Source organism: Lonchura striata, chromosome 1, assembly GCF_046129695.1.
Source record: "Lonchura striata isolate bLonStr1 chromosome 1, bLonStr1.mat, whole genome shotgun sequence".
Classification (NCBI taxonomy): domain Eukaryota; kingdom Metazoa; phylum Chordata; class Aves; order Passeriformes; family Estrildidae; genus Lonchura; species Lonchura striata.
In genome coordinates this window covers 92,060,767-92,077,330 of record NC_134603.1, presented here as the reverse complement: position 1 = coordinate 92,077,330, position 16,564 = coordinate 92,060,767, and the positions used below count along the sequence as shown (strand labels likewise).

Below are 16,564 nucleotides of genomic sequence, written 5' to 3'. Positions count from 1 at the left end.
GAAGGAAGGGAAAGGGTGACTTCCAGCATTTCCAGCTACTTCACTCACCCTGCCTCAGGTCTTGATGGTTTCTGTGACTAGCACTCCCACCCATTTTCATGATTCAGTACCTATACTGACAAAGTTTGATACCTACAAGTTGCTTATTTGAGTCTTTTATTCTACTTCGTACTTTGAAAAAATCTATTAAGAACTCTAAAAAAAATCATTCAAAAGAATAAAGAATTAAAGAACAAGAGAAAAAAAAGAAGACTTTCACCTTAAAAAGAATCTCAGCGAATGCAGAACCAAAGAAAAATCATCAGTGAAAACTGCTTAAATAGTAGGAGTTCCTGCACAGTGAAAAACTGAATGGACTGCCAGTAAATTTATAAGTTCTCACTTCATATAGGCAGTGACTTAAAACTGGAAAATAATGTAGGAAAATTTCACAAGAAAAAATAGAGGATTTTACTCCAAAATTTTCTATTGCTATAATTACTCATATCCAAATGTTATGAAGATGCTAAGAATAAAACCACAGTCTTGTAGAACATAGTGAATTAATATGTAGTCCATAAAACAGTGTTTATTTTCCATTCTCATTTTTTCAAGGAAAAAAAATTAATGTTAGTCAGAAGCTATATTTTTAGTTTGCATTCTTGATTATTATTACTATTATTATACTGATCACATTTACCTCAGCTCATGTCTATTTGAGATATACACATCTAACATTATTTTCTATATTATATGTATAGACAAATATTTTCTTTGTAGATCTAAAATAAGATTCCTGGTGGTGCAACTTTATTCCAGAGTATCAAATATATGGAAGAGTGGTAGGTATTTTTACACAGAGCTTCTAAATTTCATTAATAGTATTCAATGAAAAATTACATGTTAATGGCACCTTCATACTGAAGAGCATTTGGCCAGTGGCTGGACAGTAGATTTTATCCTGAAAATACAGCTCGTTAAATCAGGCAACATCCTAATTTTTTAAAAAATATTTCAAAGGTATCATATGTCATTCTTCTTATCCTCAGCAGACACAGTAGGTAATGAGGAAATCAGATAACTGTGTCTATGTTCATATTGCAAGTCTTGAATAAACTCACTCGTCAGCTTTGACAGAACACTGGCAAGGAGGCTGTTCCTGAGCCTGAGCAGTGCAGATCGTGCTGTGCCTGCCCCAGACCCTGAAAAGCACCGCATCTCCCTCACAGCACCCACAATTTTTTACTCCCAACTCCAGTCCTGCAAGACTTACCCCCCTTCTCTGCTGTGTGAGCAAAGGCACAGCATGGGAATTAGTTCTTTTTCCCCTTTTTCTTTTCCTGCAGGCAACAGAGGGCACTGTGCCAAGGGATGCCAGTTTGAGACCTGCTACTTTTCCTGGGAAACGCTGTTGGTTGAGGGCATGAGAAAAAGATTTACTGATGATGATGATGGAGTTCTTTTAGGAGCGGTATTAGATAATGTGACACACATCAATGGGGAAAATGGATACCAAGTTCTCCCAGGCTGACAGGCTTGGCTGGTCCCACTCTATGCCAGTGGGGTAACATGTCAAATTTTGAGGCTCTGACAGCATTATTATGAAGCAAACAATTTCCAAGTGCAATAAATTAGCCTTAAATATATATATATTCTGTCACATTCTGAAAAAGTATTTTCCCAATTATAAAATGCATCCATTCTTCACAATTCTTCTCCCCCTACCTTTCACAAATTCAATTTTAGCACATTACTTAGATGAGTAGTGCGGTATCCCCGTTAAAATTGCATGCAATGGATCACGTTTTGCACACTACATTACACCTTGTGCCGTTCTGCTGATTTCAATTGGATTACACATTGTGTAATTCAACGCAAAATTACTTCCAATGACAACCCTTTTATTCCTATGCATACATGGTGATCCATCATGCCCTGCATACCAAGTTTGGCATTTCCATTTCAAAGTCCCTGTTGGAATCAGAAAGCATGGAACCACATACATAGAACTTGAATTATTAGATATAAACTTTGCCATTGTTTAAGGAAAAAAAAAAGTGTACAGTTTTGATTCATATTTCTGGTCCCATCCTTTATGCAAATCACTTTGTCCAGCACAAATCAGGAGTGTTGCAAGCTCCCATTTCTTTCATATGCAGCACAAACTTGAATTTACAGCAGATGCCTGTTTGCTGTTTCTCCAATGGGTTCCTGCCACTTCTTTGGAATAAAATTAGACTCATTCAAAAAGTGTCAGCCCCTAGCCCTCTATAAACAGGCTGAACTCAATGCAGTTGCTGATACTTTTAGCAATCTGGTATCCCACATGGCTCCTTCACAAAGATTTTTCACCTGTGTATTCCTACATCAAGGTTCTGGCCTGGTTACATTCTTAAAGGAAGGCCTTACATTGTCCTTACACATTTGAACATCTTTTGTCAGCAACTGTTTCTTAGCAAAGACTTCTCTCTATTTTAGCTTTTGATAAGGAGCAGAGATGCTCTACTTTACAGTGGGATTTTCCCTGTAGGACATCTGCAGCGCTGTGTTAGGTACACCCAGCCTAGCTCTGCAGCTTGGAGAGGATGCAGCAGAGATCCACGCAGACACTAATTTGCTTCCAGAAGCAGTATAGCCATGCTAATGCCATTCTGTACCTGGGCTAATTAGAATAATACTTCCTGGTCTTCAATTAAAAAGGCTTTCTTTCCCTCCATTTTTCCTTTTCTTTCTCCCCTCAGATGTTGTTAATCTCTGTGGGCAAATTTATTGGAGCATGATATGAGATGTTAACAGTGCCTGTTGCAGATAAAATGGTAGAATTAATTAGAGCTTCTTTATTTTAGGAGATAATCTAGTTTTGCAAAAATATTTGTGTATTGGGGATAAATAGGGAAAAAAATGAATACTTCTTGTCATCTGGAGACAATGTTAACCTGAATCATCAATATTTAGGGTCAGACTGCCTCAAGCCGTTTACCAGTGCACAGCATACAGGAGAACACAATTAGCCTTTCCTTTATCTTCCTTGCAAAAGCCACAGAATATCACAGTCTCCAAAGGTGCCCATGCAGCCACCAGCTACAAGGTAGGCCCTGCAGTAGGAGTATGCCCAAAAAGCCCCATCCCTGGATTCTGCAGTTTGCATGTGTGGCTGACACCGCAGAAAGATCCCATTCTAATTTGATCTGACATAAATTCTCTCTGTATGGTTGGGCTGGAAATTTTACCTGTCTTGTGGCGATGTGAGCAGTGCCATCCCACAGGGCTCTTTCTCAGCATTAGCTAGACCAAATCTGTGTATCGCTGTGATGAGCACTAAAAAGCGCAGACTGGTATAAGGCACTTGGACTTTTTCTGATAGCAGCTGAGGAAAAAATGTACTGAATGCTAAAACACAATAACATCTGCTTTGCAGGTCTACAATAAAATCCTAAGTACATCATCCATCTGAAGTTGAGCAATTGCCCTTGTCTTCTGCTGTCAGACAAAGATAGAATTATTCCTGGAAGTTTGGTGTTTCTGTCATGACATTTTGCTGGAAGCTCTTTGCTTGGCAGCCTGAATTTTAGGAATTTTACCAAGCCAGCCTGAATTTCAGGACACTCTTCAAAGTATTTTAGTTGTAAATCCCTCTAGAGAAAAGAGAAAAACTGATACTGACTCACCTTGAGATCAAGTGTCTGACAACTGAGGAGCTGGTGGACACAGGTTCTTGAAGATTTGGGTGATGTAACCCCTAATATTTTTCCCAGGGTAATTTATCTATTAGACCTTCCAATGGGGTGGCCATCATGAAAATCTCTGCAATTCAATGTTTGATGCGGGGGAGAAAGGCAGAAGGGTTGGTTGGATTTAGCCATGAGGAAACTGAGTGTTTTAAGAAATAAAAAAAATACAGTTTGTCAACTACAAGGCTGCTGCTAGATTAACTTAATTTCATAAGCAATATATGAAATAAATTAAGGTGACAGCAGCAATCAGCAAAAAGTCAGCATAGAATCCAGAAGAGAAAATAGGATAGAAACCAATCAGTTGACTGAAAAATCAGGAGATTAATCTGAGTAAATAGCCAAGTAGTCCCCCTGGGTGATTATAACATTTAACAATAGTACCAGGACTTCACTGATGATGAAGAGCAAAGAGCAGAAAAAGTTACTCACTGCCCTAGTCTTAAACAACAGGCTACCAGTGATGATAAAATCTGGGATTTTGTCCATCATAGAAAATAGAAGAGTGAAAGATACAGAATGACCTAATGAAAACAGGAACGGACTTAGGATCAGAGCTTTTATTTCTGTCAAAAGTCTGCATGCTGACAGCAGAGAAGGTCTCACACTCTGCCCCAGTTTCCCCACAAGCAAAGGATTCAGGAGCCTTGCACTTTGAGTCACAAGAACAGCCCCCACCAATCTCATTTGAAAAGTGAAAAACTCTCTGAACAAAAATACCAAAAATATTAATAAACTTCCTGCAAATAAGAATGAATTTGCAAACTCCTCTTTCTAAAATATATTCTATTATAGGAGGAAAAAAAATGAAAAAAGCACAAACATATATGTGAATTAAGTTCTTTGGGGGCAGGTGCAGACAATTTAGAGTGAATTGGGCCTTTCCACTTGCTATTTAATATCCAGGTAAGGGGTGTTCTGTAAAGGACCCCCTGTGCAGACAAATTGCCAATTCCAGAAACAAGTTTTAAGGCTGTCTTGAACATGCAGCTGACTACTCACACTGCTTCCCAGTAAATGTAGTATGGAGGTGCGCAAGAAGACATCTCAAAGTAGGTGGAGGTTTTTCTAGAGAACACTTCCCTCTGGCAATTGCTGACAGAGGAACAGCCTGTGACACTGTTGCCAGGTGGAGGAAATTATAGCAACCCCTGTGGCTATTATTTGCTGCCATTAACAACATGGGCGATAGGTGGAAAGATAATAGAAAGGCAATGCCATCTCTCTGCCTTGCCTCCAACTGCTTAGCCTGAAAACCCAGCCTGATGTTTATATAGTGTTCTCAACCTGTAATCTGCTAAATCCTGCAATTAAATAATTTTGCTCAAGGTTATAACTGATTTTAAGTTGCACAGTTTAGCACCAAGCATTAGAATTGACAAATGCCATTCCCAATTGAGTAAGCAACTGAACTTAAGCCTGGAGGCTGAGAGCTGGAAGAGCAGCCAGCAGCTGTGAAGGGAGGTAACTCCAAAAAAGGAGAATATTTTATTAGCTTCTGGAGAAGAAGAGGAGAAAATGGAAAGGGGGTGGTGCAGAGCCTGAAACAGTTTTGGGGTTTTTTTTGCATGGGCTATGCTGTTGTGCTTGGTGTATGGGCACACTCCCCTAGAGAAATAGCTTCCAGCATGGAGTGCAAGTCGTGCATCCCAGGCGGAAAAAAGGGAGAATACTGTGCTATCTCTTGTGAACTGCATAGTGGTTCCTGAGAGCAGAGGGGCAGGAGAGAATGCTGTGGAAATGTTTCCCCTGTGATAGAAGATGGCAATAGTGTTCAGCACCATGCCTGGTTTTGCTATAAAATTAAATGGCACCAGCTATGCAAAGCATCTATGAACTTGGATCAAAGGAAGGTAGGCTCAAAGAACTGATCCCTTGAGTTCTGGAGGACCCAGATCTCAAAAGACTGATGCATGCAGACATAAAGTACCTGTAGACCTAGTCTTCACTGAGGACTGTGAAATATTACTATTTATACATTACTACACTAATGTGATAATGTGTTTACCTATGCAGCTGGCTTTTCTCTTTTCCTCTTTAACAAAGAATTGTTACACTTGGAAATAGGAAATTTAGCTCATGAGGTACTTGAGGATTTTTTTTCCCAGATTTCATGTTTGAAGATGTTGGCTTATTAGCAGCTTTTGATAAATTTTAACTGGTCCATGTGATTGCCAAACAAGTGCTGACACAAGTTAGACTAAGAATAATTCAATGCAAGGTTAGACCAGATGATCTCTAGAGATATTTTCCAATCTAGACTTTCTTACGATGGTATAAATGGATGATTACTTTTTAATAGCTCCTTGACTTAGAGGCAGAGCTATGTGAATAACTGATCTTTTGGCTAACTGGATGAACAGAAGGTCGAGAAGGGAGACACAGTGTTGGGAAACAAAATTTTCCAACTCTCGGCAAGCTTTCCTCTCCCATTACAGAAACACTTAGCATTGTCTCAAGGCATTGCATTCCAGGCAAAATGGAACAATTTCTATTCCTTTCACAAAGACTACATTCAGCTAGGATTTTTTTTTAACAAAATGCTACTTAAGATGAAAAATCAAAATGTTTAAAAACGCATTTCAAGCTTTTAAAACATAGTGTTGTTTTCTTGAGGGAACTATTCATGAATTTCTGAAGAGGCGACTGAAAGCATGGATAGTCTCCAGTGAGCCCGACTTCATTTTTTGCCAGATAGACTATTTCATTAAAAAACAATCAATCCCTTTGTCTGCTTAATCACTGTTCTGACAGTCTGCAAAGGAAAGACGAAGAATTCCTGCTCCATGTGGCACTGCAGAGAGTCACATGAAGGCTAAATGGAAAGCCAAACCTAATTTTGCAAGAAGCCATTAGGAGCCGTGAGCCCTCCAGTCCCGCAAGGATAAAATCTTAACACAACAAGGTCCAATGTTTAAAAAATTACTGCCTGAAGGTCTGCTCATCGGTCTGCACTTACCCATTCAAATACCGGGGTTCACAGTGGGCAAGGGTACTTAGCAAGCAGCACCTCCACTTCTGAGTTTGATGGGAGATGGTGGCTGATCAGGACTCTTCCAAGCCACACCAGTTACTTTGGTACCTGCTTCCTCACTGAATTACTAAGATAACCATTTTCCCTAACATCCAGGATTAATAATAATTCAAAATTGAGTAATTAAATAATAGATTAAAATATATCAAACCTCTGCAAAAGGAAAACTGACATAAGTGAAGCTCCTTATAGTTTGGATAAAACAAAATAATAAACAGAAATTGCTTCCCAAGGCAGCAGTTCTTTTAGGTGCTGCATATAACCTGAGCTGAAAATCCAGGATTGCTCCCCTGAACAAGCCAAGTGAACAGGACTCGGCTCCAAGCATCTGAGCAACACTGGCTGAAAAAAAACAATGAAAGATGAAGCAGAGGCAAGATGTCGATTGACTGAGGGCATATGGGAGACCTAAGGACAACAATCAATCATGGATCTGTAAGCTGTTTAAAACTATTCAATGCAAGGGAGCCAGCAAGGGAGCAGCATCTGTGTGCTCAGACTGGCTGCAGTGCCTCCAAACCCCAGCTCAATCCAAATCAGGAGGAAGCGCTGCCATGAGCACCAACTCCCGACACTCCCTCCCGCTGGCAGACAGCCCACAAAACCTGCACCCCATCACAGGGAGTCACTTGAGCGTGGAGACAAAGCCCAGGTCTCTAAATATTTAGACAGCCCATGTGTTTTGGGAGCGTGTTGGATTTCCTACCCAGGGTTTGCAGGGCGCCTGCTCGGACATGCCAGGATGGCAACGCCCAGCGCAGGCCACGGAGCGTGCAGGTTGGACGGGGAACACAACCACTGTTGCTGCGTTTGAGGCTAATCAGGTTTGATGTCTCACCTCTTGGTTCAGCATGGGCTTGCAGCCTGAGTTTTTGTTGGTGAGCTGCAAGGGTGCTATCTGGCTTGTCATGTCTAATAACTTTCTCTTCTGAAGTCTGATATGCTGAAAGATCTGTGCTGCTGATGTTAAAAGCTGGATTTTCAATGCCTTCTGTTGCTGCTCTCTCTTCTTTTACTATAGAAAACAAGGAGGTCAGAAGAGCACATTATAGCAAAGTGTATTTCAATGACAAGCAGAAAATTCCTTCTAGTAATTCCTTTGCTGAAAGACTCAAGTGTATCGTCCTCAAATGTCGCCAAAACAGAATTAGGTTAAAATTAACTCTAAAAAAAAAAAAAAAAAAAAAAGAAAGAATAAATGATTAAAATAATTACAAATTGCACCCTGACAAGCAAGAGCAAAATTTCGCCCACAGCCATTTGTCTGTAATTAGTTAATTAATCCTTACACAAATTATGAGCAATAACTCATCAAGCAAGGCTCACCCATCAGAAATTCAGCCGACTTGGATTTCTTCTGCTTAGTTTGCTTCAGAGCCTTCTGCTGGAACTTCTGGAGGGAAATTGTTAAATGAATAAATTAGCTAAAGAACGAAGATCATCCTTTATGATCCACAACTAACACAGTATTTTAAATATGAGATGGCATTGAAATGTCATTTAATTTAAATCTCTGCTAAAGGGGTCAAACACTAATTGAACAACAGAAGTGGAAGAATTAAATAAAATAGAAGAAAAGTTGAAACAAATGCCAAATGAAGGTCACATTAAAATACTTTGTTTTCCCCCAATTTTAATTAATGCAAAGAAACCTCTAACAAATGAAGAACATTATAAGACTTGTCTCCCAGTATGCATTCAACAGCAACTGCACTATTTCACTTGCAGAACAGCAGTGCTTCATTTAGAAAAGTTTGGTTATATAGCATATTTATAGACAGACTTCCCTGATATTCCCCCGTCCTCCTATTTTCTAAGTCCGCTTACATAACCAGTGTATCTGTTCATCACAGAGGACCTAAAAATGAATGAGCTCTACCCTTTCATACAACTCAACAGAATAAAAAGAGAACCAAAACAATTTTAAATGAAGCGTCACAAAAGAGAATTCACAGTCCAGGGGAGAGGGGAAGCAGGACTCATTACAACAGCGAAAAGTTCATTTAATATTAGAGAGATACCAACAAGGGTTATGGTGAAACCATACAGCAGGAGATCTCACAGAACCTTAACTCTGACAAGTTTCACAGTCATTCCCATGGGCAAGCAAGGCTCAAAAATTATGTGGTCACACTGAACTAAGGAAGGTCCAAGTGCTGAACACTGTCTCTGTGTAATACCTAAAGTCACATTGGGCAAGAGCCACACGTGGTCTGGTATGTGGCTACAGACCCTATTTCAGACATTGACAATCAAAACAAGCAAAGATTACCTAAAAAAAACCATACCTGGGAATATTAATCAAATGCAAAACCAAAGTAAGACAACAGTTCAGACCCATTTATTTTAGAACATCACATGGCAGCTTCCAAAAACAGCATTATTTTTTCAAGCCAGTTCCTTAATTGTCCAGTGATAAAGACCACTCCTGGCAACACAGCTCCTGGAAACTGTCAATATTAAAGGATTAATTACAAGAATCATTGAAAAATTGCAGTTTTTAAAGCATCCATCTTTCCCGTTTGATTGTGGGTGTCAATTTCCAGTAACAAAACAGCACTTGCAGCAGACACAATCAATAAACCTGTCAAAAATAACTGAACCATACCACTGACAGGTTACTATAGATATTAATATCTTCATATTTATACATGTATATATGCATATGTCTGTATGGTTTTCTAGAAACATTGGACATCCTGTAAATTAAGACTAATACCCTACTAAAAAGCAAATATGTAAAAATGTCCAGACACATTCTGAAAGCTACAATAAATAAATAAGAGAAAAAATTCCTGCAAGCCACATGCAGTACAACTGAAGTTAATGATAATTTTGATAGGAGTTCAATAGGTTCAGAAATTCACCATACTGCTTCTGATTTTTCAAAAATACACAATTGCTCAGTTACTATCTTCAAAATTATGTGTGCTTTGCAATATTAAAGAATTGCTACATTCCTGCATGTCATAAAATTTTAATTGAGCCACTTTTAAAGATCCCAGAGTATTTGTAACACTGCTGTGTGACAATTATTCTTACTATGCTGTGTATAATCACCACACAAAACCTTCAACTTCCTGTTAGCAGCTAAAAAAAAGCAATATCTAGACAAAAATTCTGGGGCAAATTTTCAAGTGGTATAAATCAGTACACATCTGTAACTGACGGAATTAAGATGATCTGCATTAGATTCTGTGTATTCCTTCTGCATGTCAGCTTTCCCTAGCAAAACTAAGTGCTCACTATATTGTCCATAGTCAGCTTTCAACTGTTATGGTCTGGAAAATGCACAAGCTCCTTTCACAGCACAAAGAAGAAAAAAAGGCATTCCTCTTTCCCTATATATAATAAAGATGTGTACTGCAGTGGATTCTGGAATGTATTTGTGTGTTTTAGGGTTTTTATTGTTTGGAATTTTGGGGAGTTTTTTGTCTTGTTTTGGGGAGGTTGTTGAGGTGTTGGATCTTTCAGGGGTTCTGGGTTTTGGTTGTTTTTTTTTTTTTTTTTAATTATTTAATACAGTTAACACTAAATTTTGTATTTTTCAGTGAATAAATGAGTAAATTATTTGGTACTTCAGTCAAATGCCAACAAGAACTTTCAGGTAATTAATGGAACAGGCTTGTGATCCTTACGTACTGAAAAGAGATGATGCCCTTGTCCCTTAATGTGATCAGGTCTTGAATATATGTTTTTCATATTTTTTAGAATGAAAGCAGTATGTGATTTCCAGCAGCAGAGTTTAATTCATCCAGTGTTACTTCTCAACATAGCTGAATAACAGAGTATTTCAGGGGTGGCCTTTGTGTAATCAACACATGTTCTTGTCACTTTGTGCTTGAGAGGAAATTAGAAGACATTTTCCTTTCATACCTATTTCCAGCCAATTTCCTCATCCTTCTCTCTTTTACACATGAGCAATTTTAAGTTGTGTAAATAACACTATTTCCTCTGCTTTTTATTTTAGGTTTCCTTTCCCAATCCTCCTACCCTTACAGTACTTTGCCTTCTCATCAGAGAATAGGCAGGAAATTATCCAGTTGCATTTTACATTCATTTTATCATTAGTCACTACTACTTAATGTATGTATTTATGCAAATTTATGTCTAAAGCAAATGTTCTTTAATCAATTTGTACATACCTGAAAAACTTAGGTTTCCAACAGAAAATTAAATAAATGCTTTCAGTGACCATTTGGATTGTTTGCAGGCAAAGTCCAGTTGTGTGAGCATACCGAGACAAATGCACATGAACACACATCCTTACAGAAAGCCTCCACTCTGATTACAGAGCATTATCCCAAAATAAACATAAAAAAGCATTAAAAAAAAAAAAAAAAAGTTGCACAACCTGAAGCCAGAGCCTCAAGTGATGCAAAGGCTGTGCTGGTTTACACATGCGGTGACAGGGTTACAACTTGCATCCGCAAACCAAATGCATCAGATCTGTCCATCCACAACCAGCACACAAAAAGGGGATGTCCCTTGCCTGTAAAGTTGAGTTTAAAGGGTGATCTTGCTGCTGGTAGCAATTTGTCCTACCTCAAATCTCCATGACTGTTGCTGAAAAACAAGAAGTCCTGCCTTTTAATTTTTTTAATGTCTTTTTGCCTTGAGTGTGCTGCACTACTGCAAAGACAAGGAGAGTTAGAAGTGTTTGAGCACAGTGCAGACTAATTGCCATGTCACTCAAAAAGGGACCTAAACCTTTAAAAGCTTTTTTGCACACCGCCGTCATTAAAACACACCGCCTGCTTTCTGATACCGGCGGAAACAAAGGAAAAGCAAGAGTACCAGAACCTGCAGCACTCGCATCTCTGGGAGAGCGGCGAGCACCACAACAACAGCAGCAGCAGCAGCAATGGCGACGGCAAAAACCCTCATTTATAACCAGTGACAACTAAAACCTATGAAGTTTTTAAAAGAATGTGATTGTTGTCAAAAGGAATTGGGTACAACAATGCTGCGTTCAGCTCTGGTTCCACTCAAAGCCGTGGCTGAGGGGCTCTGGGAAAGCTGCTGGAAGGCTGGTGGGCACAGACCAGCAAGAAAGTGAATTTTGCATACTGTACGGATCATCGCTCAGTTCAGGGCAGTCATATTGAATCTGTGATCAACCAATTGTGCTTCATGAAACCGTCAGCCCTAATTTATGTCTAGCTGTTTTCTTCTGTCCTGCTGTAAACAAGCTCTGCTCTGAGCTGTCTCCCTACCCTTATCTGCTTACGAAGATCACACAGACAGACCTCATCAGCAGCCTTAGAGTTAAAGTTAAAGTTACTGCTTCCAGACAGCAGTCCCCATGCAAGCTGGAAGTCAAAAAGAAGAGCAACTTTGGAATGACAGAGTTTTAGTCCCTTTTAGGAAATGCATACCTTAGATTCATACACATACTGGCATGTTATGTCTCTTTCATGAAATTAAATTAGGTGTTCCTAATATGAACAACTGTTTCTAACATCAGCAAACTAGCTCAGCAGATTCATCCATGGTTTTGTTTGTAGGTTGGTTGTCTTTTTGTTGGTTGTTGGGGGTTTTTTTGGTTTTTGTTTTTTTCCTTTGGGGCCTTGTTTGAATACAGCCAAAAGAGAAATAGCTGGAAATATTGTCAATCTGGTAGGGCTCCAAGAACCTAATAATGCCTGAAATGCTCTGAGGAGTGTAACTATGGTAAACAGGAACAGGTATGTTGGCTTCTGTTCTCATTCACTTCAGTGAGAGCATTAGCCTTTCAACGAAAAGAAGAGCAGTTTTCAAAGAATGATCCTCTTGCATAAAAAGGGATGGAGCTTCACTAAGCACTTATTCCTCTGTGAATTCATTCACATGCACACAAATGCATTACTTGGTATTTACAGCATTTAATTCTTGCAACCAGCTGCTAAGTCCCTGTTAAGGCTTTCCTTTATGCAGCTGGAGCTGGAACCTTTTCCTTTCTCTGAGCCTATTACTTTGTCTATTTAAGGGATGGCAGCCAAAGAGAAACAGCTTGGCATTTGCACCTGTCTGCTTTAAGCACTCCATGTTAGATTTTGCAGAGAACAAACTCTTCATTGCTAAAGCAAATGACACTTAGAAGGGTCAAAGATGTTTTTAGCTGACTGTGCAGCAATCAAAAATAAATAAAACTAAATAAATAAATCATCCCAGTCTTTATTTATTCTAGCTAGACAATGAGGCCAAAGGAAAAGTTTTGTCGTAAAAGAGCAGCTCGGTGTGTAGGTGGAAAATGTGACCCTGTATGTCTAGTCTAATAGAACACCAGGCACAGCTAGGCATGAGTGAACCTGCACGCTGCCCACACAGCAGCACGTGGGAGAGCTTTTGCTTCTTCCCCTATAAAACACAGAAATGCTTCAGAAAGCAAACATGTGCTAAGAATCCTTCAGAATTTCTACATGCCAGACTGCCTTTTGAGGACCCACAGAAAGCTTTGCTACCTAGACAGTCAGACCTATGAGAAAATTGCTTTTATACAATTAAAAAGAAGTGTACACTCCATTCATGCATATGCTCAGAGGTGTGCAAGCGTGGCCATACAGAGCCTCATTAACTGGAGAATAAATCAGTGAGGGTGCACATCAAGCAAGTTACCCACGTGTGATCTTTCAGCCCTACACAAACTAACTTAGCACCCTTGCTTCTTGCTAGAAAACAAATTGGTGCTTTCAGTCAACTTTCATTTACTATTGCACTGAAAGAAACAACAATCTCACTGGTGTATTAGCCCAGTTACTAAGAAGTAGTCTTTTTATTGCTTGCTCTTAAAATAGAAAAGCCCTCAAAAAACTCAAACTAGAGAGCTGATGACAAGAACAAAAATGCCAGGAAGAGAAAAAAAAAACTAGAAGGGAAATAAAACATACAATTTATTAAACAAAACATTGGTGCTGCATTTTGATTTCACAAATTGTCCCCATTTGTACTTCCTGCTTAAACAATAACTAACATGATGATGGGTTAAATGAAGTTGAGATTGTCACAAACATGGTCTCACTAGTAATTAATGTAGTTTAATATGGTTGTTGGCACACATCTCACATGACAGATAATGTTCCTGTCACATGTCACTGATAGGACCTTTCAGCACAGCTTTAGGAGATCTACCAGGCATTGCCGAGGTTGGTTGGGTCAAAGGGTTGAACCATGTGTAATTCAGAACAGAAGAGGTCCCACGGTCACTCCACAAAAACAATTACACTACTTATTTCACTCCATCCCTTGCCCGAAATTCACAAGCCTCACAGTTTCAGCGCAGTCAATCTCACTCTGCCCTGGGGCTATGAGCCACATGAAAATATGTGGTGCTGTGTTTATAAATCTAATCAAAAATAGAAACAGTAGACAAGCACAATGAGGTCCTACTATGGATCATGGGAATTCTCTAAATTCTGAAGGCACTTTTGTTTAACTTCTGTGGGCCTTCTCCTACCATTACATTGTCTGGTACTCTCGTTAATCATCTCCTTGACTTGTCAATGCTATAAAGGAGCCTATGCGTCTGCTGACTTCCCTCCCATCACACTACAAATAATATTATGAAATAGCAATGCTAAGAATAGTCCCTTTAACTTTTCTCTTTGGAAACCACAGCTTTTTCTTCACGTACCTCTTTCTCCATGCCAGCCTGCTCTTTCTTAGACCTGCAGCAAAAAATGCTTCCTCCTGCAACAAAGTAAAGACAGTATATCTGAATTTTCTGCAGTTCTTAATACCTCTAGGTTTAACACCTAAACTTGCAGAGTACCAGCCCATAAACCTGCTGGGATGGGGGGGGGAGGGGGAGGGCGGGGAGAGGTGGTCCTGGTGCCATCCCCTCTCTGATCTTGTCAAAGAGCAAATGGGTGATGTAGTGCTGCTCTTCCATTTGTTTTTGAAAACAAATTTGCATCCGATTATTTTAAAAAAAACCTGCTAACAAACATAAACAAAAAACCATAATTTAAGATCAGATGAAGCAATGCCAACAAAAACCTAATTTTATGTGGAAGCAGGCCAGAAGTAGATAATTTCTACCACCAGAGAGTAACTAGAAACATGACACAGAGTTTGCTGTAGAATACACCTCTACCTGGAGACTACAGTACCAAAGCTGCCAAACACAGGGACACTTCTGTAATCTGGCATTTACATGGATCTCACTTGTGCCTCTTTTCCTATGCTGAGATTTCCATTGAAAGGATGAAAATTTTCTTCTACTTTGAGGTTATAATTAAACAAACATACAATAACTTCACAATTTATATATATCACAGCAGCAAAAAGACCTCAATTTAATACCAGCTACTTTTGTCTCTATGTGGGAATAAAATTTATTCATTCAAAATGGCCAGACAGGTTGCCCCTGTGCCCACTGAAATCAATAGCAAAACTCAGTCTGACTCCACAGTTGCAGGACCTGACCCACAAAGAGTAACATGCTTCTTCTTTGGCCAGATTTTCCCTTGTGCATTTATACAAACACACTTTCAGGTCATTTGCTGAGCCTGAAAACAGAACAAGACTTTGAACAATTAAAAATATCCCCTCAGAGTCCCTCAGAAGCCTTAGGTGACCTTCTGGGTCAGAAGATGCCCTGTACAAAGTACATGTTTGGCCCCACTTGAGGAAACTCTCTCTCCTGAGGGCACCAGGCAAAGTGCCTAATTCTGAGTATGTGTGTAGGTTTCATTCAAATCAATACAATGGACAGTGGATGGGGCCACAAATGTTCCATGGAAAAAGGCTGCATTGTCACTCCAGTTTCTCACTAATGAATGAAGGGCTGAGCTTCTGCCCAGGCTTTGCTGATGCTGAGAGCCTGATGACCTTTGCCATCACTCCTTGATTTCAATGTCCTTCTTGGGGTGCCAAGGCCATCCAAGTGATGCTGGGGGCTGTGAATCCAGCAGCTCCTGCTCCTCCTAGAGCCAGCCCCTGCACCATAGCCCACAGTCGTTGCAAAGCTCACTGCTCCAGGGCACTATGCAATATTAAAAATAAAGCCCCAGTAAGATCCTGCAGATAGGCTTAAGTCATGTATCTGGTCATTGTATGTCTCAGAAAACCACCCCAGTTCCAAATCCAAAATCTGGTGTGGGTTTTCAGGACGAGGTAGCATGTACATTTCTGTTCCAGCCATTGGAACTGTATATCCTCTGAATGCAACAGGTAAATTGTTTCAAGCATATGGCTTGTTACGACTCAAAGGGGGACAGCAAAAAAGAACCACCTGTATGAATCAAAAGCAACAAAAGCTTGAAAGGGCTCCTTTTCTCTTCAGAATAGAATGGAGAGAAGCTGAGAGTAGAAGAGAACTGATCAAGACATAAACTGTGAATTCAATATTTTCATCCATGGTCAACATCTGTGCATTGTAGAAGAGCCAAAGATGCATCAATAAGGACTTGCAAAACCACAACAGTCCAGGAATCCAAATTAAATTAATTAATGGGAAGACTTGGAGTTTCATCTTTAAAAACATGATTGGTGAAATAAGGACAGCAAAGGCAAAGATAGATAAACAATGAGTTGAGAAGATACATTAATAACATTAGGGTCTAAACACTAATTTTCTTTGAGTTTGAGAACTTCCTATTATTTGGGTTTTCCAGGAAAATTTTTTGTTTGTTTGCTTTGGTGGGGGACCCTTAATTGTTTGGTTGTTTTTGGTTTTTTTTTTATGAAGGTGTTAGACATTGCTTTTCCTTTTTTCTTTATAGTACCAAATATGCAACATATTCAACACTGCATCAACTGATGCCTGACTGTAGCCTTAGTTAACCTCACCAGCCTATTTTCTTCAGGTGGGTAACAGCTGAATCATTAGCATTAAACT

General features: G+C 39.4%; 1 protein-coding gene across 1 annotated transcript in view; it reads right to left on the bottom strand.

Annotated features, from left to right (window-relative positions):
- The window catches only part of LOC110472633 (uncharacterized), a 93,148-nt gene that overhangs the window by 59,602 nt on the left and 16,982 nt on the right, over positions 1-16,564 (bottom strand). Inside the window, exons 2-4 of the mRNA XM_021534487.2 lie at positions 14,357-14,412; positions 8,071-8,137; positions 7,583-7,759 (exon numbers count right to left, since the gene is read on the bottom strand). Coding sequence (XP_021390162.1) covers positions 7,583-7,759; positions 8,071-8,137; positions 14,357-14,368 — 256 coding nt within the window. The 5' untranslated portion in view covers positions 14,369-14,412. The remainder of the gene's footprint in view (positions 1-7,582; positions 7,760-8,070; positions 8,138-14,356; positions 14,413-16,564) is intronic.